The sequence below is a fragment of the Danio rerio genome, chromosome 19 (assembly GCF_049306965.1).
Source record: "Danio rerio strain Tuebingen ecotype United States chromosome 19, GRCz12tu, whole genome shotgun sequence".
Taxonomy (NCBI): Eukaryota; Metazoa; Chordata; class Actinopteri; order Cypriniformes; family Danionidae; genus Danio; species Danio rerio.
In genome coordinates, this window is record NC_133194.1 from 28,747,508 (window position 1) to 28,774,383 (window position 26,876).

The 26,876-nt window shown below is 35.4% G+C and overlaps 1 protein-coding gene across 1 annotated transcript in view; it reads left to right on the plus strand.

Annotated features, from left to right (window-relative positions):
• Positions 1-8,284: 8,284 nt before the first annotated feature.
• mylipa (myosin regulatory light chain interacting protein a) overlaps positions 8,285-26,876 on the plus strand; it is a 38,317-nt gene continuing 19,725 nt past the window's right edge. Inside the window, exons 1-2 of the mRNA NM_199983.2 lie at positions 8,285-8,506; positions 11,579-11,769. Coding sequence (NP_956277.2) covers positions 8,420-8,506; positions 11,579-11,769 — 278 coding nt within the window. The 5' untranslated portion in view covers positions 8,285-8,419. The remainder of the gene's footprint in view (positions 8,507-11,578; positions 11,770-26,876) is intronic.

Genomic DNA, 26,876 nt, shown 5'->3' on the forward strand with positions numbered 1-26,876 from the left:
CATATGGCACTTCTGTCTGTGCACATATATCTCATACAACCTCCTGGGTTTTTACAGAAATCCCTTACTGTCACACTTCACCTCAAAGATGATGTATCTGAGACTCAAAGAGACAAACACAATGTCATGGAGTCTTTTCTCAAATATCTTGTTTACATATTTATTTGGTCTTCACTATTACCTGCAGGGTTTTAAGCATGATATGCAATCTTTTTTTTTTTATGTTCATTAGCAGTTGTACGTATTTTATGATTCATGTTTTTATTTTCCCCTATTTTTTTTAACCCTTATGTACTGTTGGGGATGTTTTCATCCACTCTGGTGTGATTTTGAGTCTTAATTTAGCCAAAACTTTTTCTGTTTCAGCTAGCATAATGATTTTTGGTGACAAATCTTATTTTGACACATTTTTTTTTTACATAAATCAAATAATCAACATCAGTCCTGATCAAAACTACTAAATTGCTTAGAGAACATTACAGGATTTTAACTCTTTAATTAACAAATTTATAAATGATGTCACTGATTTGGTGAAAAAGCTCACAAAATGATGTTTTAAATATATAAAGTAATTGTGGACTGGATTTTTTTTCTCCCTAATTGTTGGTGGCTGTTTTTGCCCTATTGACTTCCATTATAACCACTTTTTTATTATAAAACCATGACACCATACAATCATGCATTTTTGATTGTTGGTGGTTTTCCCTGTTAAAATTTTACAAATTTCTTTGGTTTAAAAAATGAAGTACTTTTTTTTTTTTTTTACTGTTGATCATCAGTTGGCACCATTAACCCTTTAGATAGTCCTGTGCAAAAAAAAGCTGGATTTTAAATGGAGTTTAACAGCAAATTAAAGTCTGTGTATGTGTGTAAGAGTGTGAGAGTGAGCTTTACGCACTTACCTTGATGTGTCACAAAAAAAATGCATCTCAGCCTTCAGAACTACATGAATAAAAACAAAAACTGTGTATTTACAGCATGCACCATCAAATGTGGTTGTCATGGAAGTCAAGGGGCAAAAACAGCCACCAACATTAAATTAGGGAGAAAAAAATGAAAATTTAACAATGCGCCAAAGCCAAGGTTGTTACTAATCGCTCTCATGTCCAAGACTGTAATAAAAGGTTTAAAAAATCCAGTCCACACTTAATTTTTTTATTGAAAATATGTAATTTTGTGTGTGTGTGTTTTTTTTTTTTTTTCAAACAAATCAGTCACATAATTTGTGAACTGGGCAATTAAATTATTTAAATCCTTTAATTTTCTAAACAATTTAGGAGTTTTGATCAGAACTGAGCTTGATTACCATTCATTCATTCATTTTAGTAGCTTGAATAAGAGACTGAATGACATTGCCAACTAGTGGCCTGGCATAACTTCAACACAATAAATACAAAAAAAGACAACATTTTCAGTTTTTAATACACCATTGTTTTGTAAAGAACACAAAACCAGACATAATCACACTGAAGACTGGAATAATGGAAATGATTTTCGATGGAACATGTGCTTCCAATCATAATCACTGAGGATTGGACATTCTGTGACTTTCTGTGGACATTTGATCATCTGCCAATTAGAACTTCTAATCTGCTATAAAAGAGAAAATGGTGCCAAAACAGCATGTGGTCCAATATCGGCTTAAGGACATTGAAGCAAAGTACCAAGGTAAACAGTGAATACCATAAATTGTGTATAAATGTAAAAAAAAAAAACTATGGATTTATTATTCTGAATGTCATGTTTTCTTTCATGTGCTTCAACAGATCTTTTAATTCTGTGTCAGAGACTTTACATCAAAAGCTGCTCTGACTGAATTTAGTTGCTGATTTGAATTATGTAACAAAACACATGTAATTTGATCTGTTTGTCATACTGTATGTGAGTGTTTTGGATTTGGGACTATACGAGATCATTGCAGTGCCCTTGATGTATTTCTGTCTAGTCCTACAAAGACAGGCAACTAATGAAATTTCAGCTCTGCATCCAAAACTCAAGAATCTCTTACTTATATTTTCATTTTAGCTTTGCCACAAGTTCACTGCAAAAAAGGCAATGAGTTACTTACAGTGCTCAGCATATATGAATTCACCCAATTAAAAAAAAATTATAATTTTGACCATTTCTCAGTGAATATGTATTTTGGTGCATTTAAACAAAACAGATTTATTTAACAGATATATTTATTAAAATCATATTTTAGTTACCAAACATATCTAGAATTTGAAAGATAATACAATTAAATTCAAGCAAAATTTCAACTAAATACTTTTATTTTTTGATTCTCTTGATTATTCCTCTTTTTAAATTTGTATTTAATATTTTTTCTATAACATATGAATGTGGGTGTACTAGTTTTTGGACCCGTAGAACCATTAAGCTAACTTAATTTTTATGTCTATGCAGATCATTAATTTACACAATAATTTTAAAGCAATGGGTTTGCTCACTTTTTTAAAGTCTAGTTGCCTATTGCTTTAAAATTATTGCTTTTCACAATGTTGAAATGAGGGGTGCTATTATTTTTGACCAGACAAAAAAAATGTTTTTTGAAGAAGTGAGCTCTTTCCATCAGAGCTAGTAAGTGATCATTAACAACATAATCAAGCAACCCCTTAGCAAACATTTTAACAACCATTTAGTGCATATTAGTAACTTAATAGCAACATCTTGTGAACCATTCTCACATTCTTGACAAGAGAGAACATGCTTCAATTTTAAATGTTATCACACTCTTCAAGGTTTAAAACTTCATGGTTAAACTTTAATATCAGCAGGTTAGCTAATTTCACTGTACAGTTTTAATCTAGCTTGTTTGTTTTTTTCAGCTTATCATCAACCTAAATGCAGGCTGTACTTTTCACAACCATGGTGACAAATGTGGTAAAGAAACAAATAAATGTTTTACATATGGAAGGAAGAAAATTAACCAAATGTGGCTGATTTAACTAAAATGAGGGAGCAACATGGACATGATTCTATTCAAACAAGGTTCTGAATGAGCGAACGAGTAAGCAAGAACCATAAGCCAGATTTCAGTGACCACAGAAGAACATTTTTTGGTTCCTGAAATAACTAATGTGGAAACTTGAAAAGTTTTTCAAAAACTTTTTAGAATTTTTTAATTCAATAATCTAAAGTACCTTTTGTGAAATAAAAAGATTTAATGAATGTTACATATTCTTCATTGAACATTGAAAAAAAAATCCAAAGACAAACCAAATTGTTGTGGGTTTTAAAGTCTCAAAAGTAGAATAAAGATTTTCATTTTAGGCTGAGTATATGCACTTTAATAAATGTAGCAATTTCTGAAAGAGTTGATTCACACAGAACATATTATGCCACTAAGACCTTCATTCATCTTCAGAACACAAATTTATAGATAAATGTACAGATATTTTAGATGAAATCTGAGAGCAAAGGTCCTGAGACATTTAAAGTCCAGAAAAGGAACCAAAAACATGCTCAAAATATGCCGTGTGACTTCAGTGGTTTAACTGTGAATCATATCATGGATATACATCATTCATTCATTTTCGTTTCGGCTTAGTCCCTTTACTAATCCGGGGTCGCCACAGCAGAATGAACCGATAACTTATCCAGCACATGTTTTACGCAGCAGATGCCCTTCCAGCTGCAACCTATCTCTGGGAAACATCCATACACACTCATTTACAGTCATATATTATGGACTGTACCACATGTCTTTGGACTGTTGGGTAAACAGTCCCCTCCGGAGCACCCAAAGGAAATCCACAGGAACGCAAGAGTACATGCAAACTCCACACTGGCCCAGCCGAGGCTCGAACCAGCAACCTTCTGACTGTGAGGCGACAGCACTACCCAGTGCGCCACTGCGTCACCTTTATATGCGTCATATAAAGAAAAAAATAGTTATTTACCTGCCTTCCATTTATGTCTGGATCGTAAAGTGCTGTATGTATTTGACTCTTCTTAAAGCATAAAAATACCATGATATGTTTGCAGATATTTATGAAACATGCGAAGTGAACATGTTTATCTGAAAAAAATTGCTGAAGTCAGATTTTCTGCTTTGAAAATTTGTTTTCAGCGCCAGAACGTCTGTCTTTGTTTTGGTAATTTTAACCTGCTCAATGCCAATTTAGCTAATTATATTTCAGAACCCTGGGTTGCTTTGGTGGAAAACCGTGTATTTGCTTCATTCAGTCGGAAAAATTTTCAAAGCAGATTCAGTTTCACGTGAGGTAAATTAGCAAACTATATAAATATTACAAACATAAACATTATTGAGCAGGTTACATTGTAACCGTGTGTCTTAACAACATGCTTCGTGACAAGATATGAAGTGATAAGCAATTTAGCTGTTTGCACTAGATGAAACATGACATAAATTTAAATACAGCAATTCAGAAGCTCATATGTGCACTCACTTACCAAATGGTAAGGTTTATAATACATATTAACCCTCTTTAACATTATTAAATGTAGATGCTGAATCACTAATATGTGTTTAGTTTTAAAGTTTAATTTCAAACGGTCTATTTTATTTTCAAGATCTGAGGTAAACTATTTGTCTCTGCTTTCAGTAGAATGCCATAAATATCATGTAAAATTAAATTCAAACTCATTAGCATTTAACACTGAATAAGGCACATGAGGTGTACCTGAAATGATCACTTTCTTAGTTTTCTGTTGTTCACTTGTGAGAAATATGGTAGAAGCCATTTCTAATATATCAATTCGAGTTGTTGGTTAGAATAAAATCTCTCTTTTTTAAAATAGAAAATACTCCTTCTGTCTTGTGTCGTTTAGAACATGGTTTAAATCTCTCGCTCCTATCCTCAATCTGGCAACCTGCGCATGCGTTTGTTTTGTTCCAGGAGTGCAATATCTAGTTCAACCACTGGGTGTCTTACTTACCTACTGCACCCTCAATAACAAAATTGTCATTATCAGGTGAACCAATCCATTAATATGTAGCCACAAAGTCTATTTGTTCTTCAACATATCCTATTGGAAGTTCTGTATAACAGCATTCAGTTAGTCAGAAAGAGAAACTTTGATTTATATGAGGGGATTTTGGTACGCTTTTATTCACTGACATTCTGTTGACAATTTTAACAACGTGTAAAAATAATACCGCAGACTTGCATACATATGAACTCTCTGCTGTCTGTGCAGTCAACTTTACTCAGACTGTTGTCATGTCTCGCTGTGAATGTGTGCGGAGAAAGAGTTTCGTACTGGCACTGTGTGGGCAGACCACGGTGAGCAGAAAAGATCCGTCTTGGCATTTGACGCTTGTTGTTTTCTCCAAGCAGCCTCCAGCACACTGCTGTCCTGATGTGATGTTTTTAGGAAACAGTGAGTGAAGTTTGGGGACAGGTGTTGGGACACTGGGCATCTGTCCTGGGGCATCTGTCTCACACAACTCTATACTGCAAGGTCATCCTGACAACTACAAGGCCCGGTCACATCTCTGTGGATATGAGATGACTGTAGGACACATTGATTGTATTTCTCTCAATAGATAATTTCTTACAACAACTTAAAGCGAGACACTCCAGGCAAAAGACTTCCTTCATGCACCTGTCATTTTTTAGATTTGCGGCTTTGGAGAGTTGAAGTGTCTTGAAAAATATCTAGTAAAATATTATTTTCTGTCATCATGGCAAAGATAAAATAATCAGTTATTAGAAATGAGTTATTAAAACTATGTTATTAAGATTTTAGTTATTAAAATGAGTTATTATATATATATAATATATATATTTTTTTTTTTGAGTTTGAATGTAATGTATATATATAATTATTTTTGTTAATCTCTCCAATAATCTTTACATTATTTACAACTTAAATATACAGTGCAGTTAAAGGTTTTGCAAAAACATCAATAACAAAAAGCAAATACATAAATTAATGCTTGTAGTACAAAAAATTATAAATCCTATAAAATTTATATAAATCATTATACATTTTCACTGAGAATATACTATATTCCACAAAATTATTACAAAGAAATGTAACATGTAAGTTACAGACTGAATGAAACATGTAAGTTTAAAGTAGAAAAAAAATATCTAAAATATTAATTTAATTAGAAATATTTGCAGTTTTAAGGGATACACTTATAAGCAAAGTTCAAAACAGTAAACTGTAAAAAAATAAGATTTAAATGCTAATATAAAAATGAATATCATTTAAAATAAATGTAAAAAAGGCATTATGGTGGCACAGTGGGTAGCCTCACCTGGGTCAGTTGGCATTTCTGTGGGGAGTTGCAAGTTTGTATGTTCTCCCCGTTTTCCATAGGTTTCTTCCGGGTGCTCTGGTTTCCCTCACAAGTCCTTAACATGTGGAATAGGTGAATTGGGTAGGTTAAATTGTCAGTAGTATATGTGTGTGAATGAGTTTGTGTGGATGTTTACCAGTGATGGATTGCAGCAGGAAGGGCATCTGCTGCATAATACATGTGCTGGATAAGTTGGTGGTTCATTCCGCTGTGGCGACCCCAGATTAATAGAAGGACTAAGCCGAAAAGAAAATTATATATTATAAAATAAGAAAATAATATTTTTTGTAAGACAAATCTGTCCCTCACAGATAGTGAGTGAGTCTCTGTTTAGAATAGACATGATTTTATGATCACACTTACACATTAATCCTAGCAAATTTCTCTTGTGTGAGAAAGTGGCATGAGAAAGAGAAGTATGGAAAAAAATATTAGTTCATTTTTTGCCCTATACCTGCAGTGTGTTTCCTTAAATATTCATTATCAAAAGCTTTCTGCTGATGTCTCACTCATAGCGTCAGCGTGCTGCTCTAGGGAGAGTTGTGGGCAAACATGCATAATACATGTAAAGTGTAATCTCCAGTCAGCAACAGACTGGCACTCACTCTAGTCGTCCTCTGGCACTGGACACGACCGCAGACTCTGGCGTAGGGCCACTTTCTCACTCAAGAGAAATTTGCTAGTGTAAGTGTGATCATAAAATGGTGTCTATTATAAAGAGAGACTCACTAACACTGTCTGTGAAGGACAGATTTGTCTTACATAATATATATTATTTACATTTATTTTAAATAATTTTAGTTTTTGTTTTAGTATGTATATGTATAACTGCAAATATCAAAGATTAAATAAATATTTTTATTATTTAAATTTTTTAATTTTAACTTACAGTCTGTTACTTACCTGTTCTTTGTAATTATTTGTGGAATATAGTAATTTCTGAGCGAACAAATGTATGATTCATTCATTCATTCATTTTCTTGTCATCTTAGTCCCTTTATTAATCAGGGGTCGCCACAGCGGAATGAACCACCAGCTTATCCAGCAAGTTTTTACGCAGCGGATGCCCTTCCAGACGCAACCCATCTCTGGGAAACATCTACACACACATTCACACACACACTCATACACTACGGACAATTTACAGTAGCTTACCCAATTCACCTGTTCCGCATGTCTTTGGACTGTGGGGGAAACCGGAGCAAACCCATGCGATGGCAGGGAAAACATGCAAACTCCACACAGAAACGCCAACTGAGCCGAGGTTTAAACCAGCAACCCAGCGACATTCTTGCTGTGAGGTGACAGCACTACCTACTGCGCCACTGCCTCGCCCACAAATGTATGATGATTTATATAATTTTTATATGATTTATGTTATTTTTTTATTATGGAGTTGTATTACAAATATTAATTTATGTATTTGATTTTTGTTATTGATGTTTGTGCAAACTTTTTGCCCTGAGTAACAAAAAGAAAGCAATTAACAAAAACAATAACATATTTTTAATGTTTAATTCAAAGTGTAGCAAAAGATGTAACAGATATAATAAAAAAAATAACAAAATATTATGTCTTATTTTGTTGTGTTAGAAACTTGATTTATGTGATATTATACATTTTATGTGATTTTTTTTTTACATTTCAGTAGGCCTAAATATGCATTTGTAGGTCATTTGAAGGTTTCATTTCATGGCTTTGTGATGATTTGTTATATATGTAAATATTAGGTAGGCTACATGTAAATAGTATAGTTTTGGTATTTATGTCACCAAGTTTGTTATGTAAGGTTGTCTAAATAAAATCACCTCAAGCATCTTCATACAGCGCACCTGTAGGGGACGCTGGTGGCGACTACAGTGTTCACTACTAAGTGAACATGGCAGGGTTTCTGTTGCTGTCAGAGCGCTCGCTGAATGATCGAAGCACCTCGTGTGATTGGCTGTGGTGGGAGTGGGCGGGGCCTGAACAGCGCCGCTTTTATATAGGAGCAGGAAGCCTTGAGCTTCAGACTGAGAGAAAACAGAAGGATTGAGGAAAGTGAGCGAGGGCTGATGTAGGGTGTTAAAAGAAGACAACACTGAGAGCGGTTTGTAGTGTTTTTCGTACAGGACTGGTAGACCAAAGACGAAACACCTCTCCAAAATGCTCTGCCATGTAACTCGACCGGACGCGGTGGTGATGGAGATTGAAGTAGACGCGAAGGCGAACGGAGAAGACTGTCTGAATAAGGTGAGAGCATGAATGAAAGTCTCAATGTGAAATTTATGTGATGGTTATTTGTAAACTGGTCTAAAATGTCCATCATAGCTATTTTGCATTGCTTAAAATGGCATATAAACAAATGTTGACAAAGAGATGTAGCCTGAGCGCGGAATGAATGAGTTCGAGTCACACATGGAAACTTAATATCAGCATCATTCTGTTTATATCTTTAATGCCATGCGTTTATTTAGGCAAAAATGGCGAATAACATTTAACATGCAAAGCATTTTTGAGTGCTTGCGTCTCTTAAGTCTATGATGTTTATTCAATATATCAAACGACCAAATATAATGTGTTAGCCTACTAATGTTGCTGCGAAAAAACAATAAACAAAAAAAATAATAAAGTTTGCATCATAATTCAAGACACAAGTGTGTTCTTGAAACGTTTTCGTTCATATTTTAGAAAGAGAACGATGTTTGGGGTATTCCCGAACAATAGTGTGCATGTGTGATGGCATCCTCGAGGTTACTAAAGTTCATTTGCTTTAGCAGCAAATGTTTGTCGCGTGCATCGAGGTACTGCTCCTCTCGAACAAATATGAAAAAATTTAAGCTTTTTAACACCTCTTTGCTTGTAACAAATGTTTTAAGAAGGTATCTTAAGTTGTTTTAATTGTACGCTCAACTCAAGCATTTCAATCAAACAATTTAGAAAGCAACAAATCTAATTTGCAGAGCAAATGTGATATACAACGAGGCTCAAGTTTGAATCATTTAATGTAGTTTGCTAAAGTCAGAATGTGATGCCGTTGACTTAAAGTTTGTGTTCGTAGAAGCATGCTTTAAAGCGATATTTAATCCCAGGGCAGTTTAAATGTTCCCTTTAACAGGGATTTTTTTCTGAACTCTGTTATGTAACTGATATTCTGAAGGGGGAATAATCTCCTAAGGCTCATAAAGAAATAATCAGCAATATTTTATTTATTTCAATGAACTGCACAATTAAACCTTATTGAAATGACCTTGTGAATATGTTGTTGTACTACAAACCTGTTATTGAGATAAATGTCCTGATTTCTTATGTTGCAAAAAAAAAATCATACTGTGGCATACAAAAGCTGTTTAGTAGAATTTATAATCTGCTGTTTTTTTACACTCCTCATACAGGATTATCATCATGCTAAACAGCAGTTTTTAACCATAAAGAATTGTTTCACAATTAAGAGAGTTTGTGCTATTTTTAAACCCAGATTATAAAACCCAGCTTTTGCGTTGTTTGCCATACATTGCAGTGTCAAACATGTGCAGCATAAAAAAAAATGCGTTTGTTTGATGTGGAATATATATTGATTTAAATTAAACGTATGATTTGTATATTTTGTTTGCTAAACTTTGTCCCAAGTATATTAAAGTTATAATTAAAATAAATACTATTAGTGTGGCCTTTATAAAAAAGGAAAACATAATTTAATAAATAAAAATGCTCATCATTTTTCATATTTTTAAAGTTTAATTCATAGCGGTAATTGCAATTCTGTCGTAATTAATTTCACAAATGTATTTTTTGTTGTTGAAAGATAGCTGACTTTTACTTGGTATTCATGCCTATATATTTTTTAAATTTAGATAGAAAATTTTAGCAATTCCACAATTTCTGAGTGAAATGTTATTTTTATTGCTAGTATGGCTAGATTGTTAGCTCATAATTAACATGTCAAATAACTATGCAGCTATCTGAGGTAAAGTTTAAAAGTGAATGGGGAACCTGAAACAACAACATACACTGTAAAACCCAAAAGTCTGAAGTTTATTCATTTCTGAAATCTGAAGTTTACTCAATTTATTAAAAGTTAAGTCTATTCGTTTGAAAAAAATTTTAACTCTGTTGAAGATAATGAGTAGGCCCACACGTAATCTGTGCACGCAGATTTTTGGCCCGTCGTGGAGTCTATTTATTTACTTGTGTAAATGTGTGTAAATTGATATTTATTCAGTTTTTAAATTCATTTTAGTAATATTGTCTAATATGAAACTGTTCACATGATTTATTTACAATACAGTTTGTAAAGTTATTTATTTTTTATATTTATATATATATATATATATATATATATATATATATATATATATATATATATATATATATATATATATATATATATATATATATATATATATATATATATATATATATATATATATAATTTTTTTTTGTAGATCTATTGTATAGGAGACTTGCTTTGTTTACCAATTAAGTGGATCTAGATGGATTTGCATTCTAAACATTAAAGTTAAAGCTATTGTTTTTGTCATATTAAGTTTAGTAATGATGCGCCCAAAATAATTCTGCATAAATCCATAGATTTTTTTACAAAATTCTCTGCAGAAATAGCAAAAACAATTTCTGCAGATTATGTCTGGCCCTGGTGATGGGTTAATTAAATGACTCATTACTTCAACTTAAATTGGAGTAAGTTCACAGTACTCGTATAAGTTACTTTTTAAACTCTGATAGTTTGTAGCAATCGGCTTCCTCACTGTTTGAGTTGCCTTAACTCATTTGGTTTGACAGTACCCTGTTGGTTTGAGTTCTCTTCATTTATTGGGTTTTACTATGCTTGAATTGCTTTATTTACTCAAATGGATTAAGTTCACTGTACTCATGTAGATTAGTTTTTGAACTTAAATGGTTTGTTGCAATTGATTTCCTCAAACGGTTTGAGTTATCTTAACTTTTTGGGTTTTACGGTGCATTGTTTTTATATATATATATATATATATATATATATATATATATATATATATATATATATATATATATTGGTAAATCTCAGTGGCGAAAGGTTAATACAAACTATTCCCAATTAAAACATAATCAGAGTAGAGTTTCAAGTTTTCTTTTTCTTTCTTACAAGAGCATATTAATATAGAACATGTGCACGTATGTGTAATTTATCAGAGTTAATCATAAATTTATCTTACTGTAATATTTCATTTTAAAAAAAAATCATACTCTTGAGTTTTGGAGACTTTAACAATGCAAAAAATGTTTGTTTTTTTTTTTGTTTTTTTTTTCCTTGTTAATTCTTGTAAACAGGTATGTCGGAAGTTGGGAATTATAGAAGTGGATTACTTTGGGCTGCAGTTCTCTGGCAGTAAAGGAGAAAACCTGTGGCTGAACCTGAGGAACAGAATCTCCCAGCAGATGGACAATCTCACGCCCTGCAGACTGCGGCTCCGAGTAAAGTTCTTTGTGGAGCCTCATCTTATTCTGCAGGAGCAGACGAGGTACGTACACTCAAAAACACAACAAACATTCATAAAATTAGATCTTGTTTGAGGAAGTTGAGAACATTTCATCATTCTCTGTGGGTAGAGATTGTTTTGAACTTCCGCTTCAGAACAGAAAAGGTTTCAGAAGAAGAGCAACAGGAAGAAAAGCCACTGCGCATGTGGGTGTATGAATATTTAGTGTGAGATCAGTGGAAGCAAAGCCATTTTTCTGCCATTCACTGTATCTAATGTGGATTCAATGCCCGACTTGTGCTGCATCTCGTTTTCTGGAGCCTGCTATAAGCACAAAAAATCTAGGGCAAGTTACATATTAAATATTGATTTAGCAACACTGGTTTTCTCAACTACTGTTCTTTTGGCTGAAGTCATGCGTCTCTGGTAGCAAAGCAGCAAGCGCACGGTAGTCTGTAAAGTACAGTGGTTTGCCCTGTAGTAACCCTGCTCCCTGTGGGTTACTGTAGGTCGTTGTGCGATGAGCGGCAGCAGGAAATGCGATCCCCTGCTCAAAGGCTCCTGCCCACAGAGACTGAGCTGGCGGAGTCACCACCACCTCATGCGTCTTTATTCACTCTGACTCTGGAGTTCTGTTACTTTTCTTTGTCTGAGACAAATGTGGAGCACAGTGCAAAGGATACAAAGATGCAATTCAAGCTCTTGTTGCTGCATTTGTGAACATATCCCCAACCGTTGTTTTAAAATGATAGTTACAGCAGTGCAAATTTCCAATGCATTAAATGTTACATACATTAGGCAGTTTTTCCAAGAATAATAGTTTGTGTTATTTACTCCCCTTTGTGTCATTTGGAATGCTTCTCCTTCCTTGAAAAAAAAAAAAGCAGGCAGCAATTACCAATTACAAACTATGAAATTAATAGAATGTTTTTTAAACGGTACAATAAAAACTACAAATAAAATTACTTCAACTTGAACTATAATAATATTGAAGTAATAGTTCACAATATTGATGAATATGGATATTAAGGTATAAATTACTTTTAAATCACTGAAAAGTGGATGGCTATGTTTGTTTACTAATAAGGTTAGACTTGTTTTAACCTGTCCTGTGGCTTTGTAAGGTGTGTTTTATTGTTTTGTGTTGGCCTGTGTTCCTTTATTGGCAGTGCCAGACTGTAACTAGTATGTTTACAGTCAATGAAATGTACTGTGCATTGTACCGTAGTTAATTATTGTCTGTGGTCCGGGAAAATATGCCATAAAGTTTTTGGTAGAATTTGTGCAATTTCACTAATTCTCTGACATTTTAAATGTATATGTTTTTTTTTTTCTCGTAAATTGTGAAAGGAAAATGTTTTATTGAGGTCTGTAATTTAAAAACAAAATGAAGCCATTAGTGGAAGGTTTTGAAGCACTCCAGCCATCAGCTTACTCCCCAGACAGAGTCTGCAGATAATTTGACTGCGTCGTTACAATGCTTGTCATGTAAATGAACTCTTTCTGTCAGAACGCTGCCCTCGCAAAAGCTCATTTCTAACACAGAAACATACAGACAGGTGCTAAGTTTTGTTTTTCATTTTCCCTTGACTCGTGTATTTCCACTCTCTCTTGCGCTTCTTTACAGCAGGTTTTTGGCACTCCAATTACTAGTTAATATTAAGTCTAATTACTAGTGTAATTTGGAGCAGAAACGTTTGAGCTTGCACATTTTTGACTACTATCAGGTGTAGTTGAGAAATGTATTTGACCAGCTTGGTTTCATATTGTTGACCTATTAGGGGTTGTTTATATGGTAGCTGTTTCAGCTAAAAATGGTTTATTTAAAGGCATTTTGCCTGTTTGTTTAAATGACAATGGAATATTGCCGACTGAAATGCATAATTGATAAAATTGCTTTCCAAGTGCATGTTTTGAAAAACTGCACCATTATAATTTCTATTTAAACACCCATTAAATTAATCCATAGAAAGTTATAGATCCGTAAATGTGTCAATTTTAAAGGCAAGGGTGAAAAAACCCATATCGAGTTTGCTAAAACTTTCAGCAAAGAGTCTAAACTTGGTAAAGACTCCTAAATGCATAACAAATTTGAAATACACACAGGTACTCTTTACTAACAAGGTCACAGTGCCAACTAGTGTCCTGGCATGCATAGTACATCGTTCTTGGCAGTTTTCGTGGATGTGTAAACCCAAATCCGTTTTGAAAGCATAGTGTACACAAAGTCTCTAAGTCAAGTAAATTCACTCAGCAGCCATCTTTGAAACGCCTCTCAAACAGTATGCAGTAAGTATTCGCTGAGATTCCAGTGTGTTTGTTGACCACATAAACTGTCATGAAAACACGTCTGGTCTGAGCTTTTCTCTCTGAGAATTGTCAGCCTATAGCGATCGATGATTGGCTTCTGTAGTAGTAGGTGGGGTTTCATTCACCATATGACTGTTACGCTTTTCCCCATTCAAGACTATATGAGTGACATTTCTTGCGTATTTTTGGTATATGTAAACATTTTTCAGTTTTTGACTACATTGTTGTGCAAATGTAGACTCATGCCCCCTGTAAAATGTTGTAGTCTCTTCAAGTCATTTATTATCATTAGCTTCAGGTTGTGCGTGCCTTTACAGTACGTGTGTACTTGCTGCTTGCTACTTCTACAGTGAAGTCTCTTCTCCGATATCTACTGTGTGCTGTTATTTGATATCCGGTCCGTTTTGGAGCCCAGCATTCAGTGCGCTCCAATCTCTGCTGGGTTCGTTTGCATAAAATGAGAGTGTCTCTGGCAGGGCAGTTTGTGCATGTACACTTGCTTCCGTTTCCTGGTTACTTGCCCTTTTCTAAGGATTAGAGTTTTTTTCCCTCTATGGACTTCTGGTGACCTGCGGAAGATTAGTAGGGGTCACTAACAGATGGTGAATAAGGATTTTTTTTTTTCTTGAGGTGGGAGCAACTTGGACTGGTAATTAAAAATTTCAAGATGTGTTGCGGGTGGCTTTTTGATTCATTGTGGAGGGTCGTTACACCCCTGTAGCCGCCACATATATTATCGTTCAAGCTGTTAAGGCACCCTGGACTGCCTTCCAAATGGGCATGAAAACAGCTTACAGTGTGTGAAAGTGTGAAGGCTGACGTGTTAGGAAAATCCGAGATGGCGGGGGTTAAGACTTTTTGTTTTTCCAAGTGAGAGCACAGCTTTGATTCGGGCTGAGATCTAAAAATTTGGTAGAGGAAATGAGATGCACATTGAATAACAATGAAGATCATCATTGTGCCTCGTGTATGGAAAGAGCTGGAGGTATTCAAAATGGAATATTAGCATTTTGCTTAGCGCACACTGAATTTACTCACTGCCCTTTTTCTTAGTAATGTTTATGGATGTATTCATTTCACATTCTACCTGTAGTATGGTAATTTATTAAATAATAATGCAGCCTTGCTATAATTTTTAATTTTAATTTTTTTTTATTAATTTGCATTAATAATTTAGTAAGGCCATGTGATGGGAATCTGAACCATATACAAAAACTTTTTATACAGTTTTAATGGATGTGTAAACCCAAATTATGTATACACAGTCTCTTTAGTTTAAGGCAAGTCCTTTTACTCGGCAGCCATCTTTGAAACACCTGTTCTTTGTATAGCTTTTTTTAAAATATATTAACTGGTATATGGCTTTTGGATACCACCACCCATTTTTATTAAGCATAATTTTATAATTTGTAAAAGTATAATTCAGATAAAATCTTTCTTTTCAATAGTTGGTGGTACTGTACATTATGGTGTTGATCAATTATTTAACAAATTATTTTTGTGCTTTTTTTCAGTTTTATTTTGAATATATTCAGATATATTAAAGATTTTAAATAAACATTTTCAACTTTTCACATTAGTCAATTGTAATGTTTGTGCGTTCTTCTAATTGATGCATAATACAAACTTCTTTCTTTTGATTGTCAATGTAAACCAAACCATATAAATGCTTTCATGTAGTTCCTCTCTTTTGTTTGTCAAAGTAAACTATACAAGACTAAATGGACTGAGTGGAGAAAGTGACGCCCATGGCAGAATGTAGATGGCTGCCTGGCATTTCTGAGTATAACACAGGCTGCTGTTGCATGAAAACAGTCCTTTGTTCACTCTTTGGCACTGTTGTAGATTTGTGTGTGTGTGTGTGTGTGTGTGTGTGCGCGCGCGCGCACATGCATGCATGATGCGGCCCAGCCTACAGCTACAAGGGTCATGTTCTCTAACCTTGTTGTTTGTGCAATGACCTCTGCCCTACTTCGACACTGCGTTCCTCTGCTCATCACATCGACCAGTGAGCTATGGCATGTTCACCACGCACTCCTACAAACGCAGCCTGAAGCCACATGGTCTTCCCCTCAGAAATGATGTTTGAGTGAATTGTTTGTGCTAGAACTCTATAATTAGCTTTCATTTTGTGAAGCTATTTTAGAAACGAGTAAATCATCCCATAAAGTTTCTTTAGACTATCAATGTGGTGATGTACGACTGAAAGTGAGCTAATAAGCACATATGCGTGTTAGGAGCAGCCACAAGTAATGATAGTTCAGCTTGTGTTGGAAGTTACAAAAAAAACCTTCTACTGTATAGAAATGTTAATACAAGCTTGGTGTATACATTTTTTTATTATCATTATTTATTTTTAAACATGTTATGTTATTTAAAATTTAACTCTATTAAAGGGATGTTCACCTAATTTTTATTCGCTCTTCAGTTGTTGCAAACCTGTTTGAGTTTCTGTTGAACACTAAAGATGTTCTGAAGAAATACGGAAACCAGTTACCACTAGTAGTTATGCTCAAAAAAACTGTTGATGGAAATTCCAAAATGCACATTAAAAAAAAACGTATTTGCTTTTTAAAATATCCTCTTTAGAAACTCAAAGTTTGAAATCGCTTTTCACTTTTTTTTTGATAGTTAATAAATTTTTCGTTTTATGGATTAACTATCCCTTTTAAAGTTGACATTTTTTAATTAATTTATTATCCAATTTTACTTCTGTGATGTGGATCATTTGAGCCAAACTAGAAATCTAAAAAGGTAGAAAACCTATCAGAAAATGCTTAATTATGGAATAAATATAGATCATATCAAAGCAAGGTGGTTGGAGGCTAAAATACAAGTGGTCTGTGATACCAATTTGAGACTAAATTAAATATTTTACTATAATGCCTTTTTATAAGAGGATGACCTTAAAATAGACATAATATCCTTAGCCGATAACAAAAGGCAAAATATTCTGTGTTCATTGATGGGTTTCTGAGTTGGAAATGTTAGAATGAGAAAGGGCTCTGCACCTAACCCTGCTTCACCTCAACTCCTGTCCAGGGCTAGAACTCTGCTCAGGCTTTCACGGTTTCTCTGCTTCCTTTCTATCTCTGCCTATTCTGTTATATAAGATGCACAGAACAGGCCTCTGAATGCCGAAGAGCCTCTTATATAAGCCCTAGAGCAGCCCAAATGGAAAAGCTAGCTTCTGTACTCCATTTATTATGACAGTTTCTCATTTTCATTAGTATAAGTGCATCCTCCAAAAATAGATCTTTATCCTTCCTCTGAGGAGAGTGCTGGTGGATGTTCGCCAGATAGAAGAAATGTTTACTAGAACCGCAATGAGGATTCCGCACAAATGACTGTGCGTGGACATCTATGTTTTCTGTTTTAATTATGGGCTGAGGAAAATCCTCAAACGAGGCAGAGTTAAAGATAACCACTGGCCTTGAGGGGCCTAATCCTGCTTACAGCATTATTGGATCCTTTGAGGATCAGAGCTGCCCCACCTCTTTTCCCAACCACATTCCCCTCCCACCCCCCAAAAAACGCATCTCTTAATCTGCCCTGCTCCATTTTCAGTACACGTAATCAGAGGCGTCGTTCACATTTGAGTTAAGACAAATATTAGGGAACAGGTTTTGTTTGTTTTTTAACACTTTGAGGCAATTCTAGATGCTTTATCCAATTCAGAGAAAAATGTCACCATCCTTTGAGTTTTTCATCAGCATCCCTGCACCGCAGCATTAAAATCAATAGATGTGGCACCATTCACTGACATGGCATAAATTGTGCAGGACTCTCAATAGTACCTTGCTAAGCCTCATTAACTCATCTTGGAGGCCATTTTAGTCCGAAAAATAGTTGATTTTTGGCTATTCACAGCTAGCGTTTGCTGTGCTATGGAGAGAAGTAAGGTCATTAGTGAGCAGGCTCTCAGCAATCATTGCATGCTCTCGATTATGCTTTAGCTGGCCTTTATGGCAAACTATGCGTGCCAGGCTTGTGTAAAGATGCCCGTATTGTTTTGGAGGGCTTGAGTGTTTAGCATTCTCATCAGGACTGAATGATCCTGTTGATCCACAGAGGGCCAGCGCCATTAGCAGAGGCGCAATGCACTTTTAAATAAGAGAAGGGCTCTTTTAAACGTTAATCAGTGCACTGGTTTAGCCTCGGCCCTTGGGAAGAGCAGTGAATAATGTTTATAAGATTAAGCCATGCACATTCTCGTACTCTGGCTGTTTGGAAACACGAGAACATCCTCTTCAGTGCACTCTCTCGAATGTGTTACACCACTGGTTTTCTTTACGCCTGCAAATATGCAAAACATGTCGCTGTGATCTCAGGTCTTGTTATCTTCACAGTCAGGGCCCTGGGTGTTGTCAGCAGGAACTGGAGCGCGGGTGCTATTCGGGGTCAACGTGAGCTTGAACAGGCAACCTCTAGCCACTCTCACCCCATGTCCAATCCTGACAATAAGGTCACCAGCAATCCCAGTAAGCTCCTGATTACCTCCTTACTGCAGGGAGACTGTGACGCTCAAGATGCTCTTGAAGATACACAAAAACAAACTGGCTGTCAGAAATGTAGCTAACATGCATTGAAATGTTGAGCGGTGTTGTCAACATGACAAATGTTAAAGAAGAACACTGCAAAAGTGTTTTGCAAAGTCTTTTTTTTTTGTTACTTGTAAATAATCTTACAAATAGACAGTGTCACTCAGAATATAAAGCAGTATTGACCTTATTCTATTTTTGCGATCGCTTTAGAACTTCTGATTCAGTTGCAGATGGGAGAAATGACTAGGAATAATAAACGGCAGAAAATGGTCAAACTCTTTGCTCTACAAACAAGTGTTGGCATGGCAATATGACAAAGCAGAATAATATAATAAAGAAAATATCACTTTGCAACATCAAGCAGGATAAGCCATTTTTAATGTCTAAAAATGAATGGAAGTGAATGAGACAGGAAGTCTCAAGCCAAAGAGATTCAAATGCACCCGCTCAAACGCGAAGAATAAGATCAATAGTGAAAAAGTGATTGTAGAAATCAAGTTTAAACTTGGGTCGTGTGTGTGCGCGCTATTTATTAATCACTTCAATTCACATAATGCAATGCATGCATGTTTCAAAGGGTGTTTTCACACTTGCAGTTCTGGTGCAGTTACTCTTAGTGTGGTTTGTTTCAACCAAATGCTGGTATTTAATAAAAGTAGAGCACTAAACTTGCAGACCAGACCAAGGGTCTTGTTCTACTTACAAGGTAACTTTGAAACCTAAATGTAACAGACCAAAGACAAAATTGGCCTAAAACTAAACAGGATATCGCAAAATGGGACCATAAAAAGCACAGCCCTGATTGTTTTTTGTTTTTAAGTCATAGTTGGGATGTTGGTAATACAGGCATCAGAAATGCATCACTTTAGTTTTTGTGTGACTGAATCATCTCTGCTGTTTTGATACATTTAAATGATGCATTTAATTCTACCATGTGTTTAGCTTGGTGTACTTTTCACTATTTATTATCATTTGTTTACTTTTTTTGTAAGAAATCTAACTAGTTTAAAACTTGTAATTAGGCATGGAATGATAACAGTTTTCAAGGTATATCTTGGTTTTAGTCAAGGTTTTAAAACCGCTTTTCTGCTACTTTGTGCACGTTATTTATTTATGCCAACAGAATCCAGCAGAAAAGATATCAAAAGATGCCGTTTTAGCAGTGTTTTTGACTAATATAGACATCAGAAGTCAATGAGTCATTCAAATTATTGCCTATAATTAATTAGCCCCTCAAATTATTCTCAAATTAAAATATTGTGTTAGAGAATTTTTATTTTTATTTATTTATTTTAAAGAACATAGTTTAGAGCACGGGTGTCAAACTCGGTTCCAAAAGGGCCGCAGCTCTGCACAGTTTAGTTAAAACCCTAATTAAACACACCTGATCAAACTAATTGAGTCCTTCAGGCTTGTTTGAAACCTACAGGTGAGTGTTGGAGCAGGGTTGGAACTAAACTGTGCAGGGCTTCAGCCCTCCAGGAATTGAGTTTGACACCCCTGGTTTAGAACAATAATCACAATACTGTCAGGCATTGATCTTTTTATCCAAGATTATCATTCAGTTAGAATCTTATAGCAACCCATGCCTCGAGTTGAAATGTATATAAAAATAAGTAACAAACAAAATCAAAAGGCTCTCTCTATCATGACACATTCTTTGCTTTGTCAACTCTGCGAACAACCTTTGCATATTTGTTTTTGACATTTTCGTCCTCTTATTTCTAAGTCAGTGCTAGATTACTAAATGATCAGTTTAATTTGCATTTATTTAAGAGCAGTGAATCATTGGTGTAAAATTTTCACTGGATAACTTTAATTGCATGCAGTTTTTTTCTATTTTTCTTTTTCTTTCTTTTTTTACTGTGTGTTTAACGCTAGCGGTTTTGCTGGGTTTATAAATTACACACACTCCAAAAACAGCCAAACAGGTGTAACCACCTTTCTGAATGAACTATAGTAACCTACACCTTTTGTTTAGCTTAGGAATCATGTTGGCTCTGTTTAATTTTAGTTTTTCTAGCCTAGGGCTTTATCCATTTTCAAAAACTAATGCAGATCATCACTTCCCACAGGTGTTTGCTCACCAAACAGGTCTTTTTAGTTGATTCCTCATTTTTGATTCCATCTTCATCTGAATACTTGTGTTTTTGCAAATGATGATTAACACTTTGTGGGTTGGCGAGGAGGTGTTTACCTGTGATGCATGAGCTGCCGGCTGGGTTTACTAAAGTTCGTTGACTGCCAGTAACCTCCGCCACACCGCTCACAGCAATGTTATTTGACTAACTCTGAAACCACATTGTTTCTGAGGGCGCCTGAAAAGAATGAAGCTCCTGTGTGGATTGGCCTCTTTGTTGTTGTCTCCAGGCAGAAGCTTCTCGTTTCATTTCAGAGGAATGTTTTGTTCTTTTTGCTGCAGACCCCCAAACATCTGGCCCCCCACAACGTCCATGCTTGAAACTGAGAAGAGAAAACAATTAGTAAAGAGAAGAATCGATAAAAACAAAAGTAGTGGCCAGAATCCTGAAAGGTGTAGCAGCAACAGGACTTGAATAAATAATGCCAATTTTTTAAAGCTTAATGTTTTTGGCCTTTTAATGAAAACAAAAACCTGCATGTAAAATCTACTTAGACCAAAATGCAAGCAAAAAAAATAAATTAAATTCGTTAAATATTTTAATTATTTCTGCATGAGAACTTGCAATTTTTGTTTTATTTGTTTTGGCTTTCATACTTTTTTATTATTATTTTTTTTTATAATTAGTTTAGTACAAAAGTAGTTATTTTTTACAAAACTATTCAGTGTAATATTATTTAAATGACAGCATAAATGATACATTAAAATATATAAACTAATTTGACAGTAACATTTATTTTAGTATTTTCTATGATTTGTTTATGAAATTGCAATTAACCTTAATTTTTAAACTTTTTTTTTTTTATCTTTGTGTGCACGTTTCATTAAACTTACTATCTTGCCAAGCTTCATACTTTCTATAAACCTTAATGTCTCCCAAACCAACTATTTGCCGATTTGACGGCACCATAAACTTCCTGAACTCTATAATTCTGATTATTTCCCTGTTGCCTGTCATAAGATTCACTTTTCAGCCAAGTATCTGGGGAAATTCTGCAGAAAGTGCACTGCCTCTGAAGCCAAAACCTCAAAAACGAAAACAAACACCCTCCTTCGCAAAGCTCACACTCTTTCAGATATCATGGCATGACCCATTTCTCGTCAGCAGAAGGGTGCAGGCATTTTTAATTGAATTCTTCCAGCTAAATGATCAAACGTTTCTACTGTGTGAAGTGATTCTTTTGTTGGTCTTTTTTTTTGGCAAATAAAAAAAAGATGGATGGATGGATGGATGGATACATGGGGGCAAACTGTCTATATCTTTTAGGTTGATGTTAATGTTTTGATATGATGATATTTTCAGGTGTGCCAGTGCTTCTTGATTTAAAATATAATATGGTAAACACCAGTATAATGGGGGTGAGGATTTATTTACAGGCAGTTTACATACTCAAGACTTCAATGTTTAGTTAAAAGAAAAGTGTACTCTGTGCTCTACTTTAATTGCATTGCTCAAGAAGGATAGACAGACGTTTGTTTTTATGACACAAACTCTTGACCTTTTGCACAGTATTCACTTTTGCTTATCTGAAGAGGCTTTGAATTGACTGGAACAGGTGTTGAGTGAGATGCACCTGCGCCCCCCCCGGACCCCCTTCATCCCCATTATTATGATAGTATTTCGCCACAACCTGCAGCTTTCAACTGCTCTCAGCTTACAGTGTCTTTCTCTTGTGAATTATTGACTTCATGCTTGCTTTAAAAAGACACCTTTAGAGCTGTAGTTAACTCTAAATTGTTGTTTGTTGTTCAATACCAAGTACTGTGTGTAATGTTTAATATGTTAGCTAACACCCTAAAATAAGTTTTAAAGAATAATTCAATTAATGTTTTTTACAATGTAGATTGTGCCAAAGCAGCTTAACATAGAAATTCTAGAATAATAATAATAGTATAATATATTACAAAGATTTAAAAAAAAAAAAAAAAAAAGTGTGCTAAAGTGCATTTGGAAACGGGGACCTTTGAGTACAATTAAGATGGGGATTTTAAGGAGCTATCAATATTTTATGTCATACTATATATATATATATATATATATATATATATATATATATATATATATATATATATATATTAGGGATGTAACGGTATTGTAAATACCGTCATACCGCAATATTACATTTTTTCGATATTACCGAAGTCGCATGACTCGGTAAAACTATAGGTCTTCTGAGAAAATTTGCTCAGGCGAATGAAGCGAACGGGAGGTAGCTGGAACTTCATTTCCCATCAGCCCCGGCGTGGCCATAATCCTTTGCGGTCTGTTGTCGCTACAGATCCAGTAATGCGGAAATGGAGTGTGCTGCTAGTAGCGGAGATGAAAAAAAGATGGAAATGATCAAACCTAAAGTGGGTGTTGTCGCGTTCTGATCAGCTGTGTTGTGGCGCGCGTATTGTAAAGCGCCGAGGGGGGGTTGAGCGCGCATACTCAAGAGAGGTGTTATCGCGCGCCTACTGAAGGGCTGGACTGGACGGAGGTTGTGTCGCGTCGCGGGGGCACTTTTGATCGTTTTGGAAGGGCATTTTCTATCCAAGACTAAAAAGGGCATGTGCACTGCACAGGTTGAGCCCTATGTGTGCACGTGCCTGCAAGTTGGGGAATACGACTAATAACAGTCATGGGGACTGCAGAAACACAGCACACTGTTCAGATTGATGCAGACATTGACTTGTACCGCAAAGAGATCTCTATCTCACTCATGGTTTGTCCTCTCAAGTGGGGGAAAGACAATGCACAACGTTACCCCACTGCTGTCAACATGGGCCAAGTCATATCTCTCTTGTCCCAGAATCCTCAGTCCCAAATGAGAGGGGTTTTTTCTGTTGCAGGGGACATTGTAAATACTCAGAGATACCAGCTTTTACCAGATTATAGTTATATGATAATTTTCCTTTAAACCCATCTCTATCTAAGTTAGTGATTAAATGTTGAATGTGATGAGTTTTTAACAATACTAAATTGAAACTTTATTTTTTTACATGGTTTAATAATTTTTTGTTATTAAAATTGAAGTTCCTGTTTCAAAGCTAACAGATAGATGGCTAATTTGTATGTCATTGACACTTTTGGCACTTTTTTGGGAGTATTTTCAAAAGTTTTTTTTTTTCCTGTAAATGATTCAATAAATACCGTACCGTGACATTCATACCGAGGTATTACCGTACCGTGAAATTCTGATACCGTTACATCCCTAATATATATATATATATATATATATATATATATATATATATATATATATATATATATATATATATATATATATATATATATATATATATATATATATATATTATGTTTATTTGTTTTTTTACTTTGCAATAATTCCCCCTATTAACTGGTCAAATCATTAGCTTAATGTTTATTACACTTTAAATTGTGCAAATGGAAATGACATTTTATTAAAGATGACTAGTGGAAAAGTAATTTAATTAAGATATGACTAATGGAAACATGTTATTTTGCCAACTTGTAATGTGTCGCAAATGTCTTAACACTCAGGATGTGGGTTTGTCAATTCAGAAATGGAAAATTTAGCAAATTGGGGGCCGGGAGGATATACATTTATTTTTATTCATTAAATTTATATTTTGCATTTACAGGTCATCTAGCTTAAGTAAAAGTGAAATTATCATTCCTTAAAGAGCCCATATTATACATGAAATAGGGTCATATCCTGGTTGTAAGGGTCTCCAACAACAGTCTAATATGCATGCAAGGTCAAAAAACACTTTCATGGTCTTATAATCTGCATTTATTTTTAGCTAATTATCCCAGCGACTCCTGTATGAATCGTCCAGTGATTCATTTGTTCCCAAACCCCTCCTTAGCGCGGAGCTAATCTGCGCTGATTGGACCGATGACAGTCTGTCGCGATTGGTCGACTGCCTTCAGTCAGAGAGGGAAATGGCCAACAGCTAATCAGCAATTTAAAAAGTAATCACAGTTCATACACGCTCTAGTATAGACGTGGATTTTAGCTGCCACACTATGGCGAGTGGATAGTGCCACGGATAACCGAACGAAGGAGACAGTCGTGTACTCGCCATACCACACACACACACAAAAACACACACACACCTCCGGATGACAACGCTCCCGCTTCCGCCCGCACCCGCCAGGTTTTAGCCTGAGAACCCGCTCCGTTTTCTGCCCGCCGCGCCCGGTCCCGCTAGAGCGGAGAACACAACCAAAAATCACCCAGTATACAGTCCAGACAGCCAAGCTGTCGTTCGTTCGTTCGCTCTCTCTCTCTCTCTCTCTCTCTCTCTCTCTCTCTCTCTCTCTCAGTTCAGTTCAAGTTGCTTTATTGGCATGACATTAAATACAGTATTGCCAAAGCATTTCAAATATGAAACATATTAAAACCATTGAAAATAATAATTAATAGTAATACAAATAAGATATAATGACACAAAAAAAAACAATACATTTGATAAATATAATAATAATAATAGTAAAAAGTTTAAATTATTTAAATAAGACACAAATTTACATTAACCGTTTCTTATGGTGTGTAGAGTGTATACATATTTTGCAGCCAGTTCAAATGTCAATTCGTCCTCTCCGAGTATATGGTAAAGTTTTTCTGAGTCATTTAAATTAAAAAATGAACTGATCAATGTTTCAAATTGGGGGAAAAATATTTCTCTAGTCGTGCTGTATTTGGGGCAGAACAGAAGGAAGTGTGTCTCATCCTCTATTTGGTTTGTGTCACACTGTTTACATATTCTCTTTTCCTTAGGAGTCCAGGATTTTTTATGTCTGCCTTTTTCTATTTCTAGGTCATGATCACAGAGGCGATATTTAGAAAGAATGTGCTTTTCTTTTAATTGTTTTAATGATAAATAATTTGCCAACTGTGTGGTTCTATTTAGGGCCGAATAACATTTAAGTTTAGTCTGGAGGTTGAATTCAGTTTTCAGTTTTTCATCATAGTTATATTTTAATGTTTTGTCAATTTGTTTGTGAAGGTTTTGTTTGGGGACGGGTTCGGTTTGTGTTTTTTCCAGTAGCTCAGATACCAGTGTGTTTAGAGGATGAGACACTGTAGGTTTTTCATTAGCCAGAAGGGCTTTATATTGGACAGACTGGGGGTCCGACTGATGCAGGTGCAGCCAGAACTGAACAGCTCGTTTCTGAATCTCCAAATTTAGCGGGTATAAACCCAGTTCAGCCCTGCAGGCAATGTTAGACGTGTTTCTGTGAATATGTAATATGCTTTTAGCAAATTCTAATTGTGTTCGTTCAATTAAACTTTTATTCCAATTTTCTAATTTTAATACTGGTGCCCAAATTTCACTCCCATATAGTAATATAGGTTTGATAATAGCGTGATATAATTTAATCCATGTTTTAGTTGGTAACTGTAATTGGCCAAAGCGTGATTTTATGGCATAGAATGCTCTGCGAGCCCTCTCGCTCAGGGCTCTCTCTCTCTCTCTCTCTCTCTCTCTCTCTCTCTCTCTCTCTCTCTCTCTCTCTCTCTCTCTCTCTCTCTCTCTCTCTCTCTCTCTCTCTCTCTCTCTCTCTCTCTCTCTCTCTCTCTCTCTCTCTCTCTCTCTCTCTCTCTCTCTCTCTCTCTCTCTCTCTCTCTCTCTCTCTCTCTCTCTCTCTCTCTCTCTCTCTCTCTCTCTCTCTCTCTCTCTCTCTCTCTCTCTCTCTCTCTCTCATACGCGCGCGTGCGCACTAACACACACACAAGCACCACGCAGACTCTCTCTTTCTAATTCGCATAGCAATATCCGTGATATTGCTAGACAGCCCGCTCCCGTCCCAAATTAAACCCGTTACCGACCGCTCCCGCGATTTATTCGGAAATTTATTCCCGCGGCTGTCCCCGCGCCAGATTTCTGCGGCGCGGGAATAAATTTCCGAATAAATCGCGGGAGCAGAACTCTAGCACGGAGCTCCATAAACAAACAGCACGCGTCGCGTTTTTAACGTGACTTTGCACGCGATAAGATCAAATATCCAGTTAACCTGATACAGTACACGCGGTTACAAGTAACAAATCACAACTAAATACATTTGCAAGCAAGAGTAAACGAGGCAACAACTTTAACCGCACGTACTTACACTTGAGAAATGGAAGAAACCCATCCTGACGTCCATCAGTTACTCTTTACTGATCCTTCCTTTAACAAACTCA